The sequence below is a fragment of the Pteronotus mesoamericanus genome, unplaced genomic scaffold (genome assembly GCF_021234165.1).
Source record: "Pteronotus mesoamericanus isolate MK-2021 breed Mesoamerican mustached bat unplaced genomic scaffold, CSHL_Meso_final scaffold_128, whole genome shotgun sequence".
Classification (NCBI taxonomy): domain Eukaryota; kingdom Metazoa; phylum Chordata; class Mammalia; order Chiroptera; family Mormoopidae; genus Pteronotus; species Pteronotus mesoamericanus.
Genome location: NW_026555305.1, coordinates 2100185 through 2122398, shown reverse-complemented (window position 1 = coordinate 2122398; position 22214 = coordinate 2100185). Strand labels below are relative to the sequence as shown.

General features: G+C 55.0%; 2 protein-coding genes across 2 annotated transcripts; both read left to right on the top strand.

Annotated features, from left to right (window-relative positions):
* The first annotated feature begins 4226 nt into the window (after positions 1-4226).
* LOC129082588 (BOLA class I histocompatibility antigen, alpha chain BL3-7-like) lies at positions 4227-6448 on the top strand. The gene is made up of 5 exons (XM_054588300.1): positions 4227-4310; positions 4562-4846; positions 5115-5393; positions 5893-6168; positions 6267-6448. Exons 1-5 carry the CDS (start codon positions 4247-4249, stop codon positions 6446-6448), a joined length of 1086 nt encoding a protein of 361 aa, XP_054444275.1. The 5' UTR covers positions 4227-4246.
* Positions 6449-19061: 12613 nt separating this feature from the next.
* LOC129082587 (HLA class I histocompatibility antigen, alpha chain G-like) lies at positions 19062-21257 on the top strand. Its single transcript, XM_054588299.1, has 5 exons — positions 19062-19145; positions 19395-19679; positions 19924-20199; positions 20707-20982; positions 21079-21257. Exons 1-5 carry the CDS (start codon positions 19082-19084, stop codon positions 21255-21257), a joined length of 1080 nt encoding a protein of 359 aa, XP_054444274.1. The 5' UTR covers positions 19062-19081.
* Positions 21258-22214: the final 957 nt, after the last annotated feature.

Here is a 22214-nt window from a genome sequence, read left to right as displayed (position 1 = left end):
GTGGCTCAGTGAGACGGAAGCTCTGGAGTCCCAGGAAGTTCCCCTTAAAGGCCCACACACACAGACTGACTCTGAGCTCATGTGCTGGGACAGCAGCTCAGAAGGCACCCGGAACATACGCGGAGCAACGGAATTGTCCGGCGTCAGGGTGGGAGCTGAGGGGCAGCTTCCTCCCAGGTGGAAGTGCTGGCAGAGGACATTCTTCCTTTTCTGAGTCCTCCCCACTCAGAGCTGGCAGGTGGGTGTCATGTCTGAGTCTTCATCAGTCTGGCTCTCATTCTTTGCTGCGCCCTGATGATTCCCTAAACGCCACCCAACTTAGGGGCCCCCATGGTCCCTTCTAGTGATGTTTCCATACAAGCAGCCTGTCTTGGCTCATGCTACAGATTTTCCTAAAATGTCTCAAACAAGCAGCACCTGGGCGAGGCCTGCCCTGTGTCTGCACCTACATGGCCCCGGCCCCGTGCTAGCGGCACTGGCCTTGGTTCACAGCATGGCCTCTCCCAGGCACCTCCAAACCCAGCACAAGTAGCAGCCACCTGCAGATAGTGTTGTAGTTCAAGCCGGGTGGCCCTGGGCAGGACATAGGTGGTCGCTGAGCACGGGCTGCACCTCCCGAGAGGACCCTGAGTCAGCACACCTGGGGGACCGCTTTGGGCCTCAGCAAAGCACCGCCCACCGCCTCCACAGCGACACACTCTAGGGGCGGACTTCTTGGGCACCAGAGCCTCCACTCTGGTTGCAGCCAGTCCTCACAGCCGATCAGGCTGGGAGTAAACCCTTCCCATCGCCAACAGCAATCATGACACAACCACACACTGTCCACAAGGGGAATGCACCTGGAGCGCCCTGGTTAGCTGACCAGGGACGCTTCAGCTCTGGGCCCTTGGGGACACCTACTACATAGGGACACTCTCCATAGACCAGGAGATGTAGCAGCTCCACCTGTCACGTAGAAACCAATGCAGGAAGGCTGCCTAAATAGGAAGTAAAGCATCATATCCCAAATGAAAGAACAGAACAAAACACCAGGAAAAGAACTCAATAAAATGGAGACAGGCCGTCTACTAGATGCAGAGTTCAAAACACCGCTCATAGGGATGCCCAAAGAACTTAGGGGAAGAGTAGGCGAAGTCAGTGTGAACGTCAACAAAGATATAGGACAAATAAAATTAAAATAGAAAACATTATAAAAGAAAAGTTCCATTACTGAAATGAAGAATACATTACAGGGAATCAACAGTGCAGTAGAGGAAACATAGGATGAAATAAGAGATTGAGAAGAAAAGAAACAGAAAACACCCTTCAGAATAGCAAAAAGTAAACAATACAAGAAAATGAGGATAATACAGGAGCCTCTGGAACGACGTCACGCATCCCCACATTCGTATCATGGTGGTGCCTAAAAGACAAGAGAGAGCGCAAAGAATTGAAGCCCTATGAAAAGAAATAATGATGGAAAACTTCCCTAAGCTGGTGAAGGAAGTTGACATACAAGTCCAGAAAATGCAGAGTGTCCCAAACAAGATGAACCCAAAAAGGCCACAGCAAGACACATCACAATTAAAATGTAAAGGTTAAAGACAGAGAGAGAATTTTAAAAGCAGCAAGATGAAAGCAGTTAGTTACCTACAAGGGAGCTCCCATAAGACTGTTGAAAAGTTTCTCAACAAATCTTTCAGGTCAAAAGGGATTGGCAAGCCATCATTTTTAATTGAAGGACTGATAAAGAGCTTCCCAGACAAGAAAAGCTAAAGAAGTTTATCACCATCAAACCAGTAGTGCAAGAAATGTTAAAGGGTCTTGAAGAAGAAGAAGGAGGAGGAGGAGGAAGAGAAGAAGGGAAAGAAGAGGAAATAATATCAATAATAAAGTGGATATAAATACGTATCTATCAAAAATTCCTTTAAGTGAAAATTAATTTACTCTAATCAAAACACATATGGTGGCTGACTGAATAACAAAACAAGATTCTTACATATGCTGTCCACAACAGACTCAAATGAGATTGAAAGATAAACACAGACTGAAAGTAAAGGGATGAAAAAAGGTATTTCATGAAAATGGAAACAACAACAAAAAAAGCTAGAGTATCAATATTTACACCAGACAAAATAGACTTTAAATAAAAGGCTACATGACAAGAGAGAAAGAAGGTCCCCGCCATTCCACTTCTGGGTGTTTCTCTGAAGAAACCCAAAACACTAAATCAAAAAGGCATGCACCTCCATGTGTTCATTGCAGCATTACTTACAAAAGCCAAGATATGGAAACTACCTAAGTGCCAAGTCATCAATAGATGACTTGATAGTAGAGAAGTATATGTATACAACACAATGTAACTAAGCCACACACACACACACACACACACACACACACACACACAAATGAAATCTTGTCATTGGCAACAACATGGATGGAGTGTATTGTGCTGAGTGTGTTAAGTCGGACAGAGAAAGAAAAATGCCAGATGATTGCACTTATACGTAGAATATAAAGAACAAAATAAATGAATAAGTTGAACAGAAACAGACCCATAGATTCAGGGAACAGACTGAAGGCCGCCAGATGAGAGAGGCGTCGGGGGCTGGGTGTGAAAGGAGGAGGGACTGAGAAGGACAGATTGGTCGTTACAGAACCGTCACGGGGATGTGAGGTGCAGCGCAGAGAATGTAGTCGGGGATACTGTGAACTGCGTGCGGTGTCAGACGGGCACTGGGTTTATCAGGATGGTTGGTTTGTAATTTATATAAATGTCTAATCGCGGTCATACACCTGAAACAAGTATGATGGTGAACATCAGCTGGAATTGAAAAATAAAACATCTTTAAAATATGTCTTGAATTCATTATACAAATGGATCAATATTGCAATGGCCCTTAAGGTAAATGAAGAACAAGAAATAAAACACCGCCCACGATGACCGGGAAAGTGCACCAACACCCTGCTGCTGCGTTCCCCTGTGTCATGGCCCCGGGAAACGGCCCGCGTGGGCCGAGCCAGCCTCTCCTTATGGAGCAGCCTGTCCACTTAAGAGAGTGAGTGACACAGGAACTGTGATGCCTGAGGGGTGGGTGGCCCGGCAAACACTTGCTCAGAAATGAACGTGCGCCTCTCCCTCAAGGAAGGCCGCCGGCCAGCGGGCACCTGACAGCCCTTGTCTGGGTAGAAGGGAGGCTCTCGGGGGGGAAAACCGGGATTTTGGCAAACTTGGGTCTCACCGGTAACCGGACAGCTTGCCGGAGCTGACAGACGTTTCCAGTGGGATCTGCGGGAACTTTAACAAATGTGACTTTTTGATGATGTGTAACTAAATGCATCAACACTGGGAGATCTCTACCACTGAGTAAGACGATGCATTCATTTTAAATAATCCTGGGTCAGTACAAGAGCCAAGAAGCAAGGAAACAAATAGGAAATACTCCACGGTATAGTTTCAGGTTCCATTTTGCAAAGAACTTTTCAGGAATTACGACTTGTGCAGTTTTAGTGTCCAGCCAAAGAGGAATATCCACACTTATCTGAAAAAGTTACCGAAAATCTTCTACATATTTGTGTGAGGCTGTATATTTCTTCATCTACTGCAACCAAAATAACAGATTAAATGCAGAAACAAGTATCGAAATCCAGCGGACCTGTAGTGATACAGACAAGAACTGAAAGTTGCAAAAAAGTAAAATGTGGGCAGATAGACTTTTGTCACTACTTCCTCTATTTCAGGAATAATATTCCTCATAAACATATTTCTTTTAATGTAGCATCGGTTATTAATATTATTCTGAATGAAATAATTTTTCAAACTCTTTTCTGCCTTGTGCGGTCAATATCGACGGCTACAACCCACACAAACAAAATTACTTGGGGCACCGCCCTATTTTGTAAGACTGCACAGATGTTCGGAAACCAACATGTTTGAAAGTCGCTGAATAAGACGGCACCTGGGCCAGGACTGAGGGTGACACAGGGACAGAGAGTTCTCGGGGCAGGAGCGGGGCTCAGGGTCCCCAAGCCCGGCTAACGGGGTCTCAACCCAGATCCGAGTCTAGGGCGAGGACTCTCAGCGTTGGGGTGTCCCCTTCTCCTTGTCACGGGGCCTTCCGCCTGGATACTCATGACGCCCCCGCCATCCTCACTCCCATTGGGTATCCGAACTCCAGACGAGCCAATCCGCGTCACCGTGATTTCGAGTATAAAATCCTCCACGAGCACCCGAATTCCTCGTTCCCAGACGCTGAGGGCCTGGATCATGGAGCCCCGACTCCTGCTCCTGCTGCTCTCGGGGGTCCTGGCGGTGACCGCGACCTCGGCCGGTGAGTGCGGGGTCGGGAGGGAACGGCGTCTGCGGCGCAGGAGGGAGGGGACCCCGCGGGAGCGCAGGACCCGGGGATGGCGCGTCGCCAGCGCCCCCCGCCCAGACCCCAGGCCCCGATTCCAGCCTCAGTCCGCCCGTCGCCCCGCTCCCGCCCCTCCTCCCAACCACCGCATCCGTTTCTTTCGGCCCGGCCACCTGACCGTACGGGCCCCACCGCGGACCCTGGACGCGCGCCCTCCCCTCCCGCAGGACCCCACACCCTGAGACATTTCATCACCACCTTGTCCGGACCGGGAGTCGGGAAGTCCCAGCACACTGTCGTCGGCTACGTGGACGACACGGAGGTCCTGCGGTTCGACGGCAACGTCCCGAACCCGAGGGTTGTGCCGCGGGTGCCGTGGACGGAGCAGCCGTGGGTGGAGCAGGAGGATCCAGATTTTTGGGAGGAGCACACGCGGGTCTACAAGCTCCACCAAGAGGCAATCCAAGCGAACGTGAACGACCTGCGCGCCCACTACAACCAGAGCGAGGACGGTGAGCCGCGCGCGCCCGGGTCCGGGCAAGACCCGCAGCCCCACGGACGGGCCGGGGTGGCCCTGAATCTGCGGGTCAGAGCCTCCCCCGAGGCAGCGGGACCCTCCCTGCCCCGACCCCGGGAGGAGCCCGCGGCGGTCCCGACCCAGTCTTGTTTCCGTTCAGTTACGTTTGGTGTCCGCAGGACGGGCCTCGACTGGTGGGGTCGGGGACACAGCTGTCCTCTGGCGGGACGGAGTGGGCGGGGCTGATTTCGCGGCGGGGTCAGGGTCCCACACCTTCCAGGAAACGTGCGGCTGCGTTGTGGGGTCGGACGGGCGCTTCCTCCGCGGGTTCATTCTACGCGCCTATGACGGCACCGAAACGTTCGCCCTGAACGTGGACCGGCGCACCTCAACCGACCAGGAAAAGACGGCGCAGATCACCGTCCAGCGCGATCTGCTGCATCGAGATAATGTAGAGTGTTGGAGGAACTACCTGGAGAACTGGTGCGTGCAGTGGATCCGCCGGCTCCTGGAGAAGGGGAAGGACAGGCTGCTCCGAGCAGGTGCCGGGGCGCGGGCCTCCCTGGGGAGGGGTCTGTAGGCTGGGGCGGCTCCTACAGGGAGAGGAGAGAGGGGGGGAGAATCCGCCACCTGCTCGGGAGAGGGAAGAGACGCCAGGTTTCCTTCTTCTGTGACTCCCCCGCGGGCCCAGCTTCCTCTGAAGGACAGCAAGGGACCCAGCCTCTCCCTGAAACAGCCACAGCGGCTCCCTCACACCCTGCAGCCACCTGGTGCCCAGGACCCGCTCCCTGGTTCCCGGGCTGAGACCGTCTCTGGAGGCCTGACTGCGGCTTTTCGGAGTCATTCGGTCTCCACCTGAGTCTGTGTCTCCCCTTAGAGACCTGGAGATTCCTCCTCTAGGTTCTCCTCTTGAATCTGGAACTTTTCAAGAAAGAAGACATTATCCCAGATGGTTCTGTCCAGACTGATATCTGCATGGTCCACTGCTGAGTGTCCCCTGACCATGCAAAGTTCCTGCATTTTCTCACCCCTCCCCCTCAGACCCTCCAAGGACACAGGTGACCCGCCACCGCATCTCTGACCGTGAGGTCACCCTGAGGTGCTGGGCCCTGGGCTTCTACCCGTCGGACATCACCCTGACCTGGCAGCGTGACGGGGAGGACCTGACCCAGGACATGGAGCTTGTGGAGACCAGGCCTGCGGGGGACGGGACCTTCCAGACGTGGGCGGCCGTGGCCGTGCCCCCTGGACAGGAGCAGAGCTACACGTGCCGCGTGGGGCACGCGGGGCTGCCCGAGCCCCTGACCCTGCGATGGGGTGAGGGGGGGGGCGTGGGCACAGAGCCTCTCCTCAGGGCGTCCCTGCGCGGGGTCAGGACTCGGGCCTGAGGGTGGCCTCTCACCTTCCCTTCTCAGACCCCTCTCCTCGGACCACCGTCCCCATCGTGGGCATCGCTGCTGCCGCCCTGGGTCTCCTTGTTGCTGCGGTCGCTGTGGCTGTGACGTGGAGGAGGAAGCGCTCAGGTGGGCAGGGGTGGGGCCGAGGTCCCTGTCCCCCTGGGGGTCAGGCCCAGGTGGCCGTGTGCTCCGCCTCGTGAGTGGGCATCGTACCCACTCGGGTGCTGCCCATCGGGGGCCTGTTTGCCAACACTGACCCTTCAGTGAGGCCCGTGGGAAAGTGAGGGACAAATTCATCACCTGATGACTCTAGTGATGGGGACGGGTTCCCAGCTGTCACAGGTCAGAGGGGAAGGTCCCTGCTGAGGACAGCCATCCAGAGGGATGGTAGGTCCAGTCCTTGCACATGTGCTTTCCTCATATTTCCTGATCTTACCCTGAAGCTCAGTTGCAATTCTGGAAACTTCCTGCGATTCAGGACTATGGGGGTCCTTTAGGGTCACGTTACCCAGCCTCCCCCCCCCCCGACTCCTCACAGAACATTTGCTTCCCACAGGCAAAGGCAGGGAGAGCCGCGCTCAGGCTGCCTGTAAGTCTGGGTGTCGGGAGGGGACATCTGGGACCCTGGGGAGCGTGTGGGCTGGAGTCTAGGAGGGGGCTCCCCACCCCGTGACTCCTCTGCTGTGTCCTTCCCCAGGCGGCGACAGTGCCCAGGGCTCTGATGTGTCTCTCACAGCTGCTGACGGTGAGACCCTGAGGGCAGGACGCGGGGGCACTGGGTCTGAGGGGCACCGCTGGGTTTTGGGGAGTCTCAGAGTGGGACATGCTGAGGCTGCGGTGGCTGTGGGGGACTGTGACTCTTCTGAGACTGACCGGAATGTGTTCATGACAACGTTCTTTCCCAGAGTGACCGATCTGCCTTGTAGGAGACTGTGCAAAAATAGTCATTCCAGCCTCCCCTCGAACTTTCAAGGATCCGTGACTGCTGTTTCTTCAACTGGTGTCAGATACTGTCTGCATTATTTTAAAATTAGATATATATATATATAAATCAGAAGTGATTTAGATTAAAAGCTCCGAAGTGTATTGTTTTTGGTAGGTGTTATTCGATGTACACTTTCACCCCATTTGTTAAGACAAATGTAAGTTATCTTCAAGGCCACAGACTTACAATGAGGTGTGGAGCCAACCTGGGTGGGACAGAACATGTGCCACGTGACAAGGGGACCACACGGCTCCCCGGCGATGTCCCCTGGGACCGCCTGTGCTCCGTGCACAATTCAGGTTTCTTCCCGCACATCCGAATGTGACCTTTTGGAGCCTCAGGCCGTGGCTGGGTTTGCCCCCTGATTCTAACCAGGTGCCGCTTTGTGCCCCAGGAGTCCCCCGAGCTTCCAGGCCCCCCTCCTGCGAACCTCAGGGGTGTCCCTGTGGGGCTCAGAGCGCCGACCCCTCTGAGGGTGGGGACACCTGCCTACAGCAGGAGCTGCTCCGGCGCCCACTGTCCTCGACCCACCGCAGACCCTGTCCTCAGTCTGCGGGTGCCGAGCCCTGGAAGGTCCTGGCCAAGGCGCCGATGCCCTTAGCGGCTTCCCCTGAGGGGCCCTCCCCAGGAGAGAGCCCTCGGGCCACAGGGCCAGCCTGGCTGCTGGGCTGAGCCCAGAATCAGGAGACAAGGGACCCGCGAGGCGGGAGGGGAACCGCCCTGCGTTCCCGGCTGCAGCCGCTGGGGGCGCTGCCGGGCCGTGGACGGTGGGAACGGTAGGCAAGGTGGGGAGGGACTCGATGCTGAAGGCGGGTGGAAGATGCGTTTCACAGCGTTTCCTAATGATTAAGCCTGGGGTGTGGGAAAGGAGTCAAGGAGCGCACCCCACATGTGTGCTGTGGCAGCAGAAAGGTGGGCTTCTCTCAGCAGAGATGGGGAAGATGCTTGCAGGAACCTGTGTGGGGGCGGGGTGGGCATTGCAAGAGTCCAGCTGAATGGAAAGTCAAGGTGGGATGTGTGTTAGAAACACCAGTGAGGTGTCAGGTTGGCTGTTTGACAGATGAGTCTGGGGACCTTTAGGGAAATGTCAGGGCTGGAGACACAGATTGGGAGGTGATGCTATGAAAATGACATTTAAAACCGTGAGCATAGACACTGCCACCAACGGAGTCAGGGCTGTGGAAGAGGAAAAAACAGGGACTGGACACTAAACCACCTCTCCTGACAGTGGGGACGTTCATCCTGGTGACTCACCCAGGTTGGTGATGGCCAGGTCTCCTGGCTACAAGTTTTATCACCTCACCTCTCCTTCTTGACAGAGGTAATTAAAATACTCATAAAGGATATTTACGGCCCTGGCTGGATGGCTAAGTTGTCTGGAGTGTCCTCTTACAAACAAAAAATGTTTGGTTTTCAACCCTGGATCAGGGCATGTCCTTCGGTTGGGGGTTCGAGCCCTGGTGGGGCGCGCATGGGAGGCAACTGATCAATGTATCTCTTTCATATCAATATTGTCTCTCTCTCTTTCCCTCTCTCTAAAGTCAACAAAACATGTCCCCAGGTAAAGAATATATATTTTTAAAATAAGGAAGAAAGTGATACCAAACACGAGACCACTATTTTTGACATTGACAACCTTGTTTCCCCCCCCTCCCCAATTTGCAAGGTGCAGTCATCATTCTCCACGGGCTAGAATTACAGAGGGTTTTTTTTTTCTTCTTCCCCACCAGTCTAAGAAAAACAGACAGGATTACGTGGAGCGTCACACATATGTGGTCACCAGACGGGATGGGGGTCGGGCTGGGGGCGCTGAGTGGAAAAGGAGAACGTCGCTCAACTGAGCCACCCGGGTCAGAGCCACCTGTGGGTTTCGAGGAAATTCCGTGCCCAGCCGTGCCCTGCGCCTGCGCCGTCCGTACTCCCAGCAGCCACGCAGGCAGCTGCGGCACGTGGAGCAGGAGCCGGACTCGGGCAGAAACCCGCTGGGGGGCGCGCGGGGCGCCGCGGAGCCCGTGTCACTACAGTCCCTTCTTCCTGAGTCTTCTTGTCTTCAATGTGCTTGTAAACAATGTTCACTTACACTATCTTTTACACTTATTTTTGACTTTCACTTCCCATACAATATTATATTAGTTTAAAATCACAGCATAGTAATGAGACACCCGTAGACCTTATGCAGAGATTCGCCCTGACAAGCCTGGGGCGCACCTGGCACCACGCTCGTCACCACAGTGTCGCTGACTGTGCTCCCCGTGCTGCTCGTCACACCTGGGACTGTCCCGTCGCTGCCGGTCTGCGCTTCTCAACCCCTTCGCCCGTTTTACCCCGGCCCCCGAACCCCCTCGCATCGGACAAACATCGGTTAATTTTTAATTTCTTAAAGTATAGTTTACATTCAACATTATTTTGTATTGCACATCAACTGAAACAGAAAAGTCAAAAGCATTTTAAAACCTAAAAAAGAGTCCTCGCGAGTAACTCACGTGTTTGGAGTGGCGCCCTGGGCACCAAACGGTTGTAGGTTCGATCCCCGCCAGGGGGCGCGCGAGAGGCAACCCCTCGCTGTTTCTCCCGCCATCTCCCCTCTTCTCGCTCTAAAAATCATTAGAAACATATCCTCAGGTGAGGATTAAAAGAACAAAATTTAAATGTAAAGAGTGAGAAGACAATCAACAACACGGGGAGCGCTGGGTCTTTGTTCGGGAAGGTTTATTTCTGAGGCTGCGCCGGCCCATCCGCAGCGGCCGCGTCCCGCGTTCCTGCCTCTCCCGGCGCTGCCCCTCCGCGCTCTGGTCCGGGCTCCTGCGAAGGAACCAGCGCGCCCTCCGTCGGGACCGCTCGCCGGGAAATACATACATACAGAAAGAAAAAAAATAAGAAAGAGAGAGAAAGCCGAGAGAGTGATAGAAAGCATTGATGTCAATATTATTCTGCAATAACTAAAATACTTGCATCATTTCTAATAGCTATTTGATGTCTATGTGTTGACAGGATCTGTGATAATATGTATATAATTTTGGAAACAAACAGCATCATGGGTTCTTTCTTCACATGAAATCCATAAAGGGACGCAAATCCATTAATCTATTAACCAAACAGCTTCATGTAAGGAGAACGCATTTTGAACAAGGGCTAGTTCCCGTGTAACCGCTGTCCTGCCCACAAAGTCCGGCCTGGCCTTGTCCTGCGGCTCAGAGGACTGCGCGCCGCCCCGGAGCCTCCGGTTCCCAGTCGGGGCGCCGGCCGGGGCTGCGGCCAGGTGCGCGGTAGGGCGCGTGCGAGAGGCAGCCGCACCTCGGTGTTTCTCTCCCTCTCTCTCTCCCTCCCTTCCCCTTTCTCTAAAAATAAATAAATAAATAAAAGCTTTAAAGGACAAATAAATCTGATCTAATCCGGGGCCAGGAAGCTCCCCAGGAAAATCCCACGTGTGGAGTCGAAGACGTGACAGTGAACCAGACGCGCGGGCCCCTGCGGGGGGCGTGAGCGGTGGGGACAGAGCGGACGGATTCTTCCACTTTCCACAGCGGACGTGACCTTGGATGCGGACGCGACCTTGGATGCAGACGCGGCCAACAGCCGCCTCTCCGTCTCCGGGAACCTGGGGCGAGGCCGCTGTGCGCATCTGGACCAGGAGCGCGGGGCGCGTCCCGACAGGCGCGGCGCCGCCCTTTGCGCGCCGGGCTCCCCTCGGCGCCCGCGGGGCCGGCGTTCCCGGGAGGCGGGCGCGGGGACCAGCGCGGAGCGGAGCCGGGCGTCGGCAGGGCCAGGGCGTCCTCTCTTCGGAACGGGGCTTCTGGGCCGTGAGTTGCGGGGACAAGGACACCTTCCTGGCGAAGGCCGAGCCGGTGACGGCGCTCTTGCGTCGGTCCCCAATTACGCCGCGTGGGCGTTTTCCTGGACGTGGGAATGAGAACCATCTCCTTTTATCGCGCGGGCGACGGCTCCCACATTTTCGCGTTCCCTCCGTGTCTGCGGCAGAGCCCCTGCGTCCGCGTTTCGCCCCTGCAAGCCCGGCGAGGGACGCGGGCGCCTCCCGCCGCTCCGCGCCGGGTTCAGTCCAGCGCGGCCAGTGCGGCCGGGCGGGGCCGGACACGCCGTGCGCGCTCGCGGCCACGGTGCCCGCGGCTCGGCTGGTCACCCAGCGCCGCGGGAACGCGCGGGGCGGTTCCTGAGTCCCAAACACACATTGTTGGGAAGTTACACGTGCCACACTTAGTGTGTTTCTGGTTGTTTCCTTTGGGAAATGTTTATATAATTGTCCAATCAATATGTCTGAACGTTCACGTTTATTGCCAAATGTTTTCCTTTTTATTTTCTAAATATTAACTGGATGTGGCTGTAGACAAAAATGTGAATGTGACCCAAGGGAATAATTGATTTTCTCTGAGATTCGAGATCAAACAGAGACGTGCCCTGGACGGTGGCTCCGTTGACTGCAATGTCGGCTCCTGCACCAAAAGGTTCCGGTTCCGTCCCCAGTCAGGGCGCAGTGCCGAGGTCTGCACAGGAGGCGACCGACCGATGTTTCTCTCTAACAACAACAACAACAACAACAACAACACCGCAAAGAGATGTGTGTGCGCCGTTCACTCAGCAACAGAAAAACACTCATCGGTTCCAAGTGCACACGGAGCGTCCCCAAATCACCGCAGGGAGGCAGGAGGCCTCAGGAGCAGTTTCATGGAGGAGGTTCATGCGCTCAAATAACCGTTATTTTCATTTATAATGTTCGGACTTAGTGAGGCTTCATTATCTTTCCACTTCGAGGGGTGAGAACTGACACGGTCACGGAGAACGTTCCTCCGGTGGCACACGGGCGACTCCGCCACTGTCCCCCCGGGCCGCTGCCCCGTGGCTCCTTCCCTCCCCGTCATCACAGCAGCGTTCCCCGCACGAGCACCCCAGCTGGGTCGCTCCGCTCGCACCAGCGGGGCCTCCTGGGAGTAAAACTCGCAGATTCTCGAGGTGAAAGGCGCGGCCTAGGGCGGGGCAGCAGGTGCTGCTGCCGGGCTGATGTGCCCGGGGACAGACACAGAGCGGGACGTCAGCATCGTGGCGGAATGTGAACACCCCTTACAGTGACGAGTTAGGCACGGACTCTCCGCGCACACGCCCGTCTGCGGGACCCACGTATCAGAACCGGCGGCGGGGTGGGGGGGGCCCGGGGAAAGGACGCGGTTTTCCGCGGCCTCAGTCCGGCTGCAGTGCCCCCGGCAGCCGGCAGAGGGCGCGCGGGCAGAGGCGACTTTCGCCCCGCCCCCCGCGCCCCCCCTCCGCCCCGGACCCCCAGCCGCTGCCCTGCTCGTCGTGGGAAAACCTGCGGGACAGGTACGAGGAGGCAGGGGTAGCACAGCGAGGTGGGTGGCCACGGGTACAAGGGGCACCGAGAGCCCGCGAAGTGAACTCTAACAGACAGAAACGCGGGAAAACTAAACCCTGGGACACCAAGCAACCAGAAACCAAAGGCGAAATAGCCATAGGGAGTCCTCGGAGGTCACTAATCCCCCTGAATGCACAGGGGCCGAACTCACCAACCAGAAGGCACGGAGACGCTGAACGGGTGAAAGCAAGGACCTACTATGTGCTGCCCACGGGAGACCCACCTCAGCCCCCAAAACACACAGACATTCAAAGTGAAGCGGGAGTGAAAGAATCTAATTTTAAAACCGGCAGCCCTGGTCCGGAGGCTCCGTGGCTTGGAGCTTCCTCCCGCATCCAAAGGTTGAGGGTTCGAGTCCTCCTTGGGGCTCAGATGACAGGCAACTGAGTGATGTCTCTCTCTCTCTCTCTCTCCTCTCTTACCAATAAACAAATTCTCACGTAAGGATTGACAAAAAATGGGCAGAGGACCAGAACAGCCATTTCTCCAGAGAGGACTCACAGATGGCCCATAGACGTAGGAAAAAAGGCTCCGTGTCACTCATCATCAGGGACATGCACATGAAAACCACAGCGAGGTATCACTTCGTGCCTGTGGGAAAGGCTACTTTCAGTAACGCAGCAAACAGGTGCTGTCCCCGCTGTGGAGGGAAGGGAGCCCTCGTGCGCTGCTCGCGTGGGAACGCACACTGGGGCGGCCACCGTGGAGTTTCCTCCAAATATTAAAAATGGAACCGCCGATGGATGCAGGGATCCATCTTTCGGATATTTGTCTGAAGAAACCCAACACACTCATTTGAAAGAATGCGCGCACCGCCGCGCCCCTGGCGGCGTTATTCCCAGCGGCCGGGCTCCCGCCGCAGCCCACGCGCCCGTCAGCAGGACACTGGGCAAAAAAGCTGCGGTGCCTTCGCACACGGGGAACTACGTGGCGGGAAAAGGCAACAAATTCTTCCTATTTGCAACAGACTGGATGGACTTAGAGGGCACTCTGGTAAGTGAAGTAGGTCAGATGGAAAAAGACAAAAATTGTATGATTTCACTCACATGCGGTACATAAAACAAAAAAAAAATTAACAAAGCAAATAAAAGGAAACTCATAGACACAGACAATAGAATGGTGGTCACCAGACAGGAGGGGAGGTGGGAGGAGAGGGAAAGGGGCCCCATATGGGGTGACAGACGGAGACTGGACTTCAGGTGCTGAATACATATTTTTTCCCAGCGAGGGGCCACGGCCGGAGAGAAGCCCTAGACGTCCCTCTCTGTGTCTCGGCTTGAACGCCCCCTGTATGTAAAGTGACGTGTCTGTGTGTCCAGTGCGCTGACTCATGGCAGAAGCGACGGCGGACACGGTGGACGGTACCCTTTCCTCCCCGCGGGCTCTCAGAAGGACCACTTCAGGCCAGTGTGCTGGCTGGCGGAGCTGGCTTCTGGGATCTAATTATCAAGCACGTTTCTTACTGTCGGTTGAAAACGCCCATGAGCAGCTTTAATGTCCTGTCCCTGTGTTTCCGAGCCACTGGCTGTGGGCGTCCCCGTCGGCAGGACCAGGACGGCTTCTCTCCAGGGCTAGTCACCCACACACACGGGGACACGCGGGTCCAGTGAGAGACTCCAGCTCGGCGCTTGTGGGCGATGGAGAGGTGATTACACTGTCCTTTAGGGTCACGTGGACAGAGGGAGCCCGCAGGACATAAACAAGGAGACAGCGGATTCAATTGGGGGTGTTTCCCAGACTAAACCCACCTGAAGATGTGAGCAGTAAAAGCTGTGGGACATGAGCACATAGGAAGGCCAGCCCAGGTCACTCAGGATGACCAGGGTGAGGGACTTGGGGACAGAGCTCTGCGAACAGGAGCTGAAGGAAAGGGCCCAACAGGAAATACTGCAACAGGGGCTCCTGGTGCAGAGTGTCCCTGCACCCCAATGACAATGTGATGCTAAGCTCAGCTCCTCCCCAGGGAACAGGGGACACTTTCTCTGCCTCCTGCCCGCTGCTCGGGAGGGCTGTCTCAGTGATGGCCGTCTCTGTCCCCAGTCTCCAGGGTGCTATCTTGTGCTCATGTCCTGATGTCACACCCATTGTCCTCACAGTGTGGCCTGCGTCTCCACGGCGCGTCCCCTGCGCAGCCACGACCAGAGGCTGCAGCACCTCACACCCTGCAGCCGCCACAAATGCCCCGCAGTGACCAGAGCCGCCCACTCCGTCCTGATGCTGGCGGTCCCCTGTGTCACCTGCTATGTGCTGAACTCCATTTTTACCTTTATGTCACTGTGCGAGAGGGCCCCCCTCTGTGGAGGACGCAGCCCTCCCCCCGTTGGCCGCGCGTTCCCCTGCTCCCTGCCCCTCACTGCGGGTGCCTGGGGACTCTGGGGCTCCTGGGGTCATGGGCTGTTGGAAGTGGCTCTTGACGATCTAATATGTGGATGTCGGTGTCTATAATATTCTTAGTTACACTGTTTAGTAACGCTTCACTGAATGTCAATGTTGTACATAATTAAGTTTATTTTTAAATTAAAATAGAATTAGTACACAATCTTGTGGAAGCTGATGGTGTCCAGCATGTTTACTTGATGTGTTTACAGTCACTCATGTGCCGCCTGACCACGGTGACCCCTCTGGGAAACGTCGGGTGTGGGTTCTGTCGCTGTGCGAACAGCACAGAGGCGCTCACACCTGGGCGGTCCCGTTGCCGCTCCCCTGGGCCGCTGGGCCCAGACTGGGCTTCTCCGCTACAAGCCTGCAGGGGGCGCTGTTGGACAAACAACATGGGATTAAATCAGCACAGGAGAAAAGGACGCCATCTAGAGACCTGGAATATACAAGGTGTAGGAGGCTGCTGTGGCCACAACAAAGCAAACTGTTCTACAGCAAGCTTTTTTCTTTTTAATCCTCTCCTGACGCTATGTTTTATTGATTTGAAAGAGGGAGTCACAAAGAGAGAGAGAGCGGGGGTGGGAGGGGAGAGAGAGAGAGACATTGATTAGTTGCCTCCTGTACTTGCCTTGACCCAAAGTCACACTCTCAACCTTTTGGTGCATGCGGTGATGTTCCAACCAAAGGAACCACCGGCCAGGGCTGGCATGAGTTCCTTGGTGAGCTGTCTCTTTAGAATATTGATGGACTTTTATTGAGTTACTATCTGTCCTTCTTGTTGAGGTTAAGAATCTTACAGGGGTGTCGAACCTGTAGCCCACAGGCCGCATGCAGCCCAGGAAGGCTGTGAATTGGCCCAAACAAAGTTGTAAATTTACTTAAAACATTATGAGATTTTTTGTGTGTGTGAATACATGTTGCAACATATTTCATGTGTGGCCCAAGACAGCTCTTCTTTTTCCACTGTGGCCCAGAGACACCAAAAGGCTGGACACCCCTGGAAGTGATTTGCAAATATTTTCTCCCAGTCTGCAGCCTGAGCTCTTTTTACAGACAGAATAGCAGATTTTACGTGCAGATATGTTTTCCTGGGACGAGAAATGAGAAGTGACTCCACGTGATGTTTTCTAGGTAGAGGACTCAGGTGACTGAGGGGGCAGGGGGACAAAGTGATTTATTTAATTTTGTGTATTCCTGAGTGTCTTTTGAATTCTCTTGTACGTGCATGAATAATGTTCTCAAAGAAAAAGTTACATTCAAATCCATACACTTATTAAACTCCTGACAGATCACCCTTGGACTACAAGTTAAGATTCGGACTCCGGCCCTCTCCTCTACGGCCAACCATTTCGCTCGATTTATTTGCCGCAGCAGCCAGGGAGAATGCACGCCACAGGAAACGTCCTGAATATGGTGATGGCAGCAGACAGGCAAGTCCAGAAAGTACAGAGTCCCAAACAAGGTGAACCCAAAAAGACCCACACAAGACACATCGTAATTAATATGTCAAAGATTAAAGACGAAGAATTTTAAAGGTGCCAAGATGAAATCGGTTAGTTACCTACAAGGGAGCTCCCGTAAGCTAGATTGTCTGCTGATTTCGCAACAGAAACTGTTCGGGTCAAAAGAGATTGGCAAGAGATACTCAAAGTGATGAAAAGCAAGGACCTACAAGCAAGATTACTCAGCAAAGGCATCATTTTTAATCAAAGGACAAATAAAGAACTTCCCACACAAGAAAAAGTGAAAAGGGGTTACACCACAAAAACAGTATTACAAGAAATGTTAAAGGGTCTTCTCTAAGAAGAAAAATAAAAAATGTAAACAATAACATGGCTATAAATACATATTTATCAAAAATTAAATGCAATTAATTCATTGTTCTAGTTGAAAGACATATGGTGGGGGAATGGATAAGAAAATAAGACCCTTACAGGCACAGACTGAAAGCTCAGGGATTGGAAACTGTATCTCATGAGAATGGAAACAAACAAAAAAAGCTGGGGTAGGAACGCTTATGCCAGGCAACACAGACTTTAAATCAAAGGCTATATAACAAGAGACGAAGAAGGACACGGCCATGCCACTTCTGGGTATGTATCTGCAGAATTCCAAAATACTACGTGGAAAACACATCTACATCTGGTTGGTCATTTCAGCCTTATTTACAAAAGTACAGATATGGAAGCAAACTACGTGTCCCTCGGTAGATTAACGGTTAAAGTGGAGGGGCTGCATATACACGATGGAATATGCCTCAGCATAAAGAAGAATGAAATCGTGCCATTGGCCACAACATCATTGTACTGAGTGAAGTTAGTCAGACAGAGAAAGACAAATGCCAGATGATTGCACTTGCATGTGGGATCTAAAAAATAAACATAAAAAAAAAAAACAATCAAGCAGAACTGAAACAGACTCACAGATGCAAGGAACAGATTGGCTGGAAGAAAAAGGTGAAGGGGTTCAGAGGTACAGATTGGTCGTTGCAGAACCGTCGCGGGGATGCCAAGTGCAGCACCGGGAATGTATCCAGCAACATTGTAACAACTGCACACGGTGTCAGGTGGGTGTGAGACTTATTGAGGGGGTCACTTTGTAAGACACATAAATGTCTAACCACAGAGTTGTACACGTGAAAATGCTATAATACTGTACATCTACTGTAATTCAAAAATAAAACATATTTAAAAAGAAGGTAAATGTATCATCCATTCATGATACAAATAGATTAATTTCTTAACTGTCCTGCATGAAAATGGAGGAAAATAAATGTATCTCCCATGATGACCGGGAAAATGCACCAACGCACTTCTGTGACATTCCCGGGTCACGAGCCCAGGGAAGTGGCCCGCGTGGGCTGAGCCAGCCTCTCCTTATGGAGCAGCCTGTCCACTTAAGAGAGTGAGCGACACAGGAACTGTGGTGACTGAGGGTGGGTGACCCAGAGAACACTTTCTCAAAAATCAACGTGAGCCTCTCCCTCAAAAAATGTCAGTTTTTTGTCAACTGACAGTTGACAACTGACAGCACTTGTTGTCTTGATAAAATGGAAGCTCTCAGGGGAAAACCTGGATTTTGGAAAACTTGGGTCTCACCAGTAACCAGACAGCTTCCTACAGCTGACAGATGTTTCCAGCGGGACCTGCGGGAACGTTAACAAATGTGATCTTTTTGAGTTTGTGTAATTAAATGCTGAATAAATCACTTAATGAAGCAAGGTATCACTTTTAAATAATTTTGCATTAGTGCAAGAGCCACTCAAGCAACGTAGCAGAATAGGAAATACTGAATGGTATTGTTTCAGGATTCACTTTGCAAAGAGCGTTTCCAACACTGCCACTGGGGTAGCTTTAGTGTCCAATCACAGATGAATGTCCACACCCATCTAAAAAAGTTATTAAGAGTCCTCTACCTCACATATTGTGTGAGGCTGTAGATTTTTCATCTACTCCAACCAAAATAACAGGTTAAACGCAGAAGCAAATATGAAAATCCAGCGGACTTCTAATGTTACCGACAAGAACTGAGACTTGGGCAGATGTAAAATGTAAGAGATCCACTCTTCTCACAAATCAACTACTTGTCGGTTTGAAAATAGTTACCTTTCATTAAAACGTTATTTCTGGTAACGCATCACAGTTTCGTGATGTTATTCTAAATGAAGTTTTCCAACTCCTTTATTCTTTGCCTGGTAAATTGGTAGCTATGACCCCTACAAACAAAATTATTTTGGGGAGTCCTCCTTATTTTGTAAGAACGTACGGATGTTCTGAAACCAAAAGGTTTGAGCGTCGCTGAGTAAAACAGCCGGCGGGCCGGGACTCGGGGAGACCCAGGACAGAGAGCTCTCCGCGCGGGAGCGGGGCTCCGGGCCGAGGCCCCGGGGCCCGAGGCCTGGCTCACGGGGAGCTCCCTGTCTCTCGCAACCTCCTTCAAGACCCACATCCTGGATACGCCTGACGCTTCTCCAGTGCTCACTCCCATTGGGTGTCCGGCTCTGGAGCAGCCAATCAGAAACATGGCGATCCGGCAGCCACACCCGAGGACCACAGGAACCCTTACTTCCCAAACCCACAGGAGGGGGCCATGGCGCCCGGACCGCTGCTCCTGCTGCTCTCGGGGGCCCTGGCGCTGCCCGCGACCTGGGCCGGTGCGTGCGCGGTCGGGAGGGGACGGCCTCTGCGGGGCGGGAGCGCGGGGACCCGGCGGGGCCCCGGGCCTGGTAGGGCGCGTCTGCACCGCCCTCAGCCCAGACGCCAGGCCCCCGGCTGCAGGCTCCCCTCCGTCCCTCCCCCTGCCCCCGCTTCCTCTCAGCCGCCGCCCCCTGATCAGCCTTCCGGGACCCCCACCCTGACCGGCCCGACCGCCGGCCCAAAATTCGCGCCCTCCCCGACCCCAGGCCCCCACAGCATGAGAATTTTCACCACCGCCGTGTCCCGGCCGGGCCGCGGGAAAGCCCGGTTCATCGGCGTCACCTACGTGGACGACACGGAGATCATGCGGTTCGACAGCGACGCCCCGAACCCGAGGCTGGAGCCGCGGGTGCCGTGGCTGGAGCAGCCGTGGCTGGAGCAGGAGGTGCCGGACTATTGGAATCAGCGGACCGGACTTTGCCAACGCGAAGCACAGATTAAGGAAGGGAACGTGAATACGCTGCGCGCCCACTACAACCAGAGCGAGTTCGGTGAGCCGCGCGCCCCGGGTCCGGGCACGACCCCCACCCCCCCGGACGGGCCGTTGTTGTCCCCAGTTTCCAGCCTGAGCGTTCCCCGGAGGCCGCGGGACCTGCCTGCTCCCAACCCGGCAGGAGCACGCGGGGATTTTGATCCGATTTGATTTTGAGTTTGGGCTGGATCACCCCCATCAGGTCCGGACGAGTGGTAGCGGGGAGGGGCTCTGCAGGCGGGGCTGACCTCGGGCGGGGTCAGGGTCTCACACCTTCCAGGAAATGCGGGGCTGCTTCGTGGGCTCCGACGGGCGCTTCCTCCGCGGATACAGTCAGTTCGCCTACGACGGCGCCGACTACATCGCCCTGAACGAGGACCTGCGCTCCTGGACCGCGGCCGACACGGCGGCCCAGGTCACCTGGCCCGACTTGGTGCAGGTCCCTGATGCGGACGTCAGGAGGGCCTACCTGGAGGACACGTGCGTGCGCCGGCTCCACAAATACTTGGAGAAGGGGAAGGAGACGCTGCTCCGAGCAGGTACCGGGCGCGGCCCCCCCCCCCCCGGGAGGGGTCTGCGGGCTCGGGCGGCTCCTGCAGGGAGACGAGGGAGGTGGTCAGTGTCGGAATCCGCCTCCTGCTCCGGAGACGGAGGAGCCCCCAGGTTTCCTTCTGTGACTCCCCCGTGGGCCCAGCTTTTTCTAAGGACAATGAGAGATCCAGCCTCACCCTGGAACAGCCACAGCGGCTCCTTCACACCCTGCAGCCACCTGGTGCCCAGGACGCGCTCCCTGGTCCCCGGGATGAGCCCATCTCTGGAGGCCTGACTGCGGCTTTTCTGAGAAAAACAGCTTCCACCTGAGTCTGTGTCTCCACTTAGAGACCTAGAGACTTCTAACTTAGGTTCTCACTCTGTTTATGGAACTTTCCAAAAAATAGGAGATTACCCCAGATGACTCTTCTGTCCAGGCTGGTGTCTGGCAGGTGCTCTGCTGCAGAGATCCCTGAGCATTCAAAGTTCCTGAATGTTCTCACCCCTCCCCTCAGACCCTCCAAAGACACACGTGACCCGCCATCCCATCTCTGACCGTGAGGTGACCCTGAGGTGCTGGGCCCTGGGCTTCTACCCCGCGGACATCACCCTGACCTGGCAGCGTGACGGGGAGGACCTGACCCAGGACATGGAGGCTGTGGAGACCAGGCCTGCGGGGGACGGGACCTTCCAGACGTGGGCGGCCGTGGCCGTGCCCCCTGGACAGGAGCAGAGCTACACGTGCCGCGTGGAGCACGCGGGGCTGCCCGAGCCCCAGACCCTGCGATGGGGTGAGGGGGGGGCGTGGGCACAGAGCCTCTCCTCAGGGCGTCCCTGAGCGGGGTCAGGACTCAGGCCTGAGGGTGGCCTCTCGCCTCCCCTCGCAGACCCCCCTCCTGGGACCACCGTCCCCTTCGTGGGCATCGCTGCTGCCCTGGGTCTCCTTGTTGCTGCGGTCGCTGTGGCTGTGACGTGGAGGAGGAAGCGCTCAGGTGGGCATGGGTGGGGCCGAGGTCCCTGTCCCCCTGGGGGTCAGGCCCAGGTGGCCGTGTGCTTTGCCTCGTGAGTGGACATCGTACCCACGCGGGTGCTGCCCATCGGGGGCCTGTTTGCCAACACTGACCCTTCAGTGAGGCCCGTGGGAAACTGAGGGACAAATTCATCACCTGATGACTCTAGCGATGGGGACGGATTCCCAGCTGTCACAGGTCAGAGGGGAAGGTCCCTGCTGAGGACAGACGTCCAGAGGGGTGGTAGGTCCTGTCCTTGCACATGTGCTTTCCTCGTATTTCCTGATCTTATCCTGAAGCTCCGTCACAAATCTGGAAACTTCCTGCGATTCAGGAGTGTGGGGCTCCTTTAGGGTCATGGGACCCAGCCCCCGACTCCTCACAGAGCGTTTGCTTCCCACAGGCAGAGGCGGGAAGCTCTACGCTCAGGCTGCCTGTAAGTCTGGGTGTCGGGAGGGGACGTCTGGGACCCTGGGGAGCGTGTGGGCTGGAGTCTAGGGGGGGGCTCCCCACCCCGTGACTGTGCTGCTGTGTCCTTCCCCAGGCGGAGACAGTGCCCAGGACTCTGATGTGTCTGTCACAGCTGCTGATGGTGAGACCCTGAGGGCAGGACGCGGGGGCACTGGGCCCGAGGGGCACCGCCGGGTTTGGGGGATCCTCCGAGTGGGACGTGCTGAGCCTGCGGTGGCTGTGGGAGCATGTGACACTTCTGAAAAGGACCTGAATTTGTTGATGACAACGTTCTTTCCCAGCGTGACAGAGCTGCCTTGTGTGGGACTTGCTGCTAAAATAGTCACCGCAGCCTCCCCCCGGGCCTTTGAGGATCCCCAACTGCTGTTTCTGCAACTGGCATCAGATCGTGTCTGCACCGTTATCAGCGTCATGTGAGGAAATGGCCACCAGGCCGCCCTCCCCACAGGGACCTGTGTCCTCTCCCCTGGGGACCGTCCTGTCCCAGCAGAGTTGAGGTGAGGCCATCCCCATTCTGCTCATTACGCAGCTGGGTCACATTT